The following is a 6,000-nucleotide window of genomic DNA, read 5'->3' on the forward strand; positions in this document are numbered from 1 at the left end:
ACCAACACACGCACACAGAGAAGAAACCAACAGTGATGGAAAAAGATTCTGATTGACTGATTGGTTTTATGGTATGTATTATGTTATTACATCAGCACTATGAATTATAACTATCTTCTCTGACAAAGATGTTTCTTTGACAAATTTATAGGTAAGAAGACTATTATTAGATGAAAATGTATTGATTTCTAAAAATTCTGAATTAAGTCTTCTGGGAAACTGGTATGCAAATTCTGTGATTTCTTTAGGAAGCAGAGGGAGGCCAAAGCCTGGGAATACTCATACATTAGCAGTCTGTAACACATCACAAAAGTAAAAGTACACAATATTAATAGAGCATATATATTGATAGGGCATATAACAGAAGAACTGTTCCTAGGTGAAGGAGTTAGAGGAAACAGACCAAAAGAAGTGGAGTTTAAACTTCATTCTGAGGAATTAATGGGGCTTAGCTCAGCAGAAGACAGGGACTGGGAGGAAAAAGCCTACATTCCAGCAGAGCTAAAAACATGTGAAATTGCTGATGGCAAGAGAAAGCATTCAAGCTCAGCTTCAGAAGCCCAGTGTAGTGGTACTGAAACAAGCAAAGGGGGTTTTGATGTGAGCAGAGTCTGGTAAGGAAGACTAAGGGAAAACTATAAAAGTCCTCATACATCTAAAGATTTTTGGCCTTAACTTGTAAATATAAGCTAGGGTGGGATGAATCAATCAGATCACTAATCTGGTTCGAGAGTGAAAAACAAATTGAAGGAGTATAACAGCAGGATTAAGACCAATTAGAAGACTACTACAGATGGTGGTTGCTCAGACTTCAGAAAGAAGTGAAATGATCTGAAATATGCAGTATTATACAATCCATACTATTATAGAGTATTTAGTATATGTTTAAAGACATTATCATTCTAATCTTATTCACAAACCTTAACTAAAATGCTCCTAGACAATTCATCAGGCAAGTAAAATCAACAGAATGTAGTGATGGATTATAAATGGTGGTTACCTCCTAGAGTAATGGAAATAAAAACAAAAATAAACAAATGGGACCTAATGAAACTTAAAATCTTTTGCACAGCTAAGGAAACCATAAACAAGACAAAAAGACAACCCTCAGAATGGGAGAAAATATTTGCAAACAGTCAGAATGGCCATCATCAAAAAAATCTACAAACAATAAATGCTGGAGAGGGTGTGGAGAAAAGGGAACCTTCCTTCACTGTTGGTAGGAATGTAAACTGATACAGCCACTATGGAGAACAGTATGGAGGTTCCTTAAAAAACTAAAAATAGAACTACCATATGACCCAGCAATCCCACTACTGGGCATATACCCTGAGAAAACCATAATTCAAAAAGAGGCATGTACCACAGTGTTCACTACAGCACTATTTACAGTAGCAAGGACATGGAAGCAACCTAAGTGTCCATCGACAGATGAATGGATAAAGAAGATGTAGCATATATATACAATGGAATACTACTCAGCCACAAAAAGAAATGAAATTGAGTTACTTGTAGTGAGGTGGATGGACCTAGAGTCTGTCATACAGAGTGAAGTAAGTCAGAAAGAGAAAAAATATGCTAACACATGTATATGGAATGTAAAAAAAAAAAAAAGTTCTGATGAACCTAGGGGCAGGACAGGAATAAAGACACAGATGTAGAGAATGGACTTGAGGACACGGGGAGGGGGGAAGGGGAAGCTGGGATGAAGTGAGTCAGTAGCATGGACATATATACACTACCAACTGTAAAACAGATAGCTAGCGCGAAGTAGATGCATAGAACGGGGAGATCAGCTCAGTGTTTTGTGACCACCTAGAGGGGTGGGATAGGGAGGGTGGGAGGTAGGCTCAAGAAGGAGGGGATATGGGGATATATGTATACATATAGCTGATTCACTTTGTTATACAGCAAAAACTAACACAACATTGTAAAGCAATTATACTCCAATAAAGATGTAAAAAAAAAAAAAAAAAAAGAAAAAGAAATGGTGGTTAGAGAGAGAGAGAGAGGGAGAGGTATCAATGATAATGCCTAGGTTTTTGGCTTATACAAGAACATGGACAGAATAGGGCCCAGAGACAGAAGATCAGTTTGGGAGGGGGAATGCTGGGTTCAGCTTTGGACATGCTGAATTGCAGATGTCTCTGAGATACCCAAGTGATGTTAAAGAAGCAACTAAATATGCATGACTGGAGTTTAGAGGCGATAACAGGGCTAGAACTATGCATCCGGGATCATCAGGCTATGGGTAGTAACTGAAGCTAGAGGCAGGATGAGATTACCTAGCGAGAAAATAGAGAGTAAAAAAGAGCAGAAAGCCTAGAATCTGAGCTTTGAGGCACTTCAATTTTACTGGGTAGGCAGAAGGTAATTAGCATATAAAGAAAATGGACCCAGAGGCTGCAAAGAGAAAGAGAATTAACATCTAAAGCCGGGGAAGAGAATGTTTTGAGAAGGAGCAAGTTGTTAAAGGGGTCAAATTTACTGCTGAGAATCAATTTAGATGAGGACTGAAAAATATCTCCTGGTTTTAGTTACAGGGCACTATTAGTGAGGGCTTTCCAATTTAAAGATGAAGGCAAAAGCTGTATTGGAATGGGGGTAGAAAGTTGATAAGTTAATCGGAAGGAAAGAGAGATAGTAAAATAGGCAGTTTTTTGACATTTTTACTGTGAAAGAGAAGAGAGTAGAGATGTGATATAACCAAAGAGGGCCTCAGGCTCGAGGTAGGAATTTTAAGATAAGACATATTTGAGCATGTTTTAATAGTGCTCTTGGTGGGGGCAGAGAGAAAAAAAAACCTTTGATGTGAAAAAATAATGGACATATACAAAGAGTTACTTTTTGAAAGCCAGGAAACAACTTTCAGAACTTATTACTCCCATGAAATGAGGCAGACAAAATATAAATATGTTGAAAAAAAATTTAAATGAATGTGTGATTAGTTAGGGGAAAAACTGTCCTAATCCTTTTAAAGTTGATATAACTCAGCAGTGACACTGTCAGAAAAGACAACTGGCTAGCGACTGGTAGAATCTAAAATGGCAACGTTAATGTTTTTACAACTAAAGTCTACCCCATACACTGCAGGAAACCTTACTCCATCTTCAGCATAATTTATTAACCATGCTCACCAAGCTCTTCCACCGAAGTCTCCCTAATTATGAGAATGAATTAGCGCCTTTGAAGAGTTTGATGTTGATAATACCATGCAGCCCACCACGAGTCAAAGTTTTATATATATTCATATATATCTTCTAATTTGAAAAATATTTGCAAATTTTCATTTGACTCCATGATATTAGTGTTTCTTTTAATATAAAATTAACATTTTTATCACAAGGAAAAGAGATGTTCTAAGAAGTTATATGATTTTGCCCTGGCACATCACCTTGTAACCCCAATTTAAGAATCAGTGTGTTAATTTCTAATCTATGCTATGTTCCTCTAATCATAACATAACCACTCCTGTGAGGGCATTTTACTACGGCTTACTTATAAATTCTGCTCTATGATATGGAGAATATACACAGCGAACCAAGAAGAAACAGTGACCAGGTAAATTAAGAAGGATTAGGAATATTTTTGAGGGAGTTCCCTGGTGGCCTATTGGTTAGAATTCCAGGCTTCCACTGCCATGACCCAGAGTTCAATCCCTGGTCAGGGAACTGAGATCGCGCAAGCTGTGCGACGCATGCCTCCCTTGCCCCCAAAAAAGAATATTTTTGAGTTGTTAAAATACTGACTTATTAGAGATAACTTATTCACCCAGTTTCTTGCATACAATAATTGAAAGGACAAGTAAATGTACAAACGAAAAAATACCAATCACTATTTTTAATGCATACCAACTATCTGATAGAAATTCTCATGTGTTTTACATGCATCTTAAATTCTTGGTTGTAAAACAACCCAAATGTACTTAATGACACTGAGTTTTACACTTAAAAATGTTTAAAATGGTAAATATTATATTATGTATGTTTTATCACAATAAAAAAATATATTAAGAGAAAAATCTCAGCATATCTCATTATAGAAACCTGTCCCAGAAAGAAGAGTCATATCTATAGCAGCTCAGAAGTACAAGAGAACATGATGTATCTGAAAAAATGAAAGATGCTAAATGATACATGCTAAAAGAAAGACATTGAGGTAGAAAGAAATAGGCTAGAGAGATGGGCAGGATATGCTATGTTAAGAATATGAACTTCATCCTAAGGACAGTGCGATGCTTTTATCATACTTTAGAAAGAGGAGGGATGCAAACAAATGTGTTTTAAAAGGCATCACTATAACTGTAGAGTGTAAAAAGGACTTGAGGAAGCAAAATAGGAGGTAAGGAGACCAGCTGAGATGCTATTCCACCAATCCAGGTAAGACATGGCAAAAGTTTACACAAGAGTACAATGGTGAGAGTAGAAGGAAGTAGATTAATTTGAGAGCTATCTAGGTATTAGGGTTCTCCATAATTTAGTGATTAACTAGACATGAGAGACAAAGGAAAGAAATGAATCAATGGTTTCTGGATTGGGCAACTGGGTGGATGGTCCTACGATTCATTAAACTAGATGTGAAAAATTTCATAGATACTTGTCATCGTAAACACGTGTGGATCTACAGCAAATTTTTTAATGGCTGTACAGAATTCAACTGAATGCAATAATCCAACATATCTATAATCCAACAAAAGATGTTAACGGCTTTAACAAATTCTTTAAACTTTTCTAATTACCCAAACAAAGGGAGAGATGCAGGCATTTTTTTCAAAGCATAAATCTGCAAATAACAACAAAACCATTCACTCATTTTTAACAGTTTCAAGGTCTCATTCTCCCTCTTCTATGTCAGAAGATCATTACTGAAAATCAATACTACCAAGAAATGGAAATCAAGACCCAAATTTAACTCAAAATTTTAGTCATTAATCTACTAAGCATTCTTAATCCCCCAAACCAAGGTTTTTGAGTTAACTTAATTTTCTGACAAAGCCATTTTTATAAACATATTTTTTATACTTAATAAAACTAATATTTGAAAAAATATATGTTAATAAGAAGGGAGGGGGTTAAAGGAAATGGGTAAAAATAAGTACTATGCACTCTATCTCACTTAACAGATATTTACTCTCTTTCTACTTCTACCCTATTACATACCTTACTCTAAGTACAGTGAATGAGCCATCCTTCATTCCAAGGGCAAGATGGATCCCATCTATATTTACAGCTGCACAACGAATTGGTTCTTCCATATTACACCTTGCTATTAGTGCATGATCAACTAGGCTCCATATCCTGTAACATTTAATTAAAATAAAATAACAGTTAACTAACATATGCTTAAAAAATGATAGACTCTATGAAAAAACTGTTGGTTAAAATAATAATTTCATTTTAAGGAGGCAAGATAAACCTAGATTTTTAACTGTATGCTTGTGGCCAGGAATTCTTATCTACGAAACAGAAGTATTCTTAATGCTTAAAATGACAAGGGTTAATAGAATCTTTTATTTTTTATTTATTTTAACATCTTTATTGGAGCATAATTGCTTTACATTGTTGTGTTAGTTTCTGCTGTATAACAATAATTGCTTTACAATGGTGTGTTAGTTTCTGCTTTATAACAAAGTGAATCAGTTATACATATACATATGTCCCCATATCTCTTCCCTCTTGCATCTCCCTCCCACCCTCCCTATCCCACCCCTCTAGGTGGTCACAAAGCACCGAGCTGATCTCCCTGTGCTATGCGGCTGCTTCCCACTAGCTATCTATTTTACATTTGGTAGTGTATATATATCAATGCCACTCTCTCACTTCGTCCCAGCTTACCCTTCCCTCTCCCCGTGTCTTCAAGTCCATTTTCTACGTCTGCATCATTATTCCTGTCCTGCCTCTAGGTTCTTCAGAACCATTTTCTTTTTTCAGATTCCATATATATGTGTTAGCATACGGTATTTGTTTTTCTCTTTCTGACTTACTTCACTCTGTATGACAG

The 6,000-nt window shown here is 36.0% G+C and overlaps 1 protein-coding gene across 5 annotated transcripts in view; it reads right to left on the reverse strand.

Moving 5' to 3' along the window:
* EML5 (EMAP like 5) overlaps nt 1-6,000 on the reverse strand; it is a 178,514-nt gene that overhangs the window by 102,649 nt on the left and 69,865 nt on the right. For all 5 annotated transcript variants that reach the window (XM_024130935.3, XM_028496289.2, XM_055088668.1 and 2 more), the window contains exon 8: nt 5,160-5,297. In XM_024130935.3, the coding sequence (XP_023986703.1) occupies nt 5,160-5,297 (138 nt within the window). The remainder of the gene's footprint in view (nt 1-5,159; nt 5,298-6,000) is intronic.

Source organism: Physeter macrocephalus, chromosome 11 (assembly GCF_002837175.3).
Source record: "Physeter macrocephalus isolate SW-GA chromosome 11, ASM283717v5, whole genome shotgun sequence".
NCBI classification, from domain to species: domain Eukaryota; kingdom Metazoa; phylum Chordata; class Mammalia; order Artiodactyla; family Physeteridae; genus Physeter; species Physeter macrocephalus.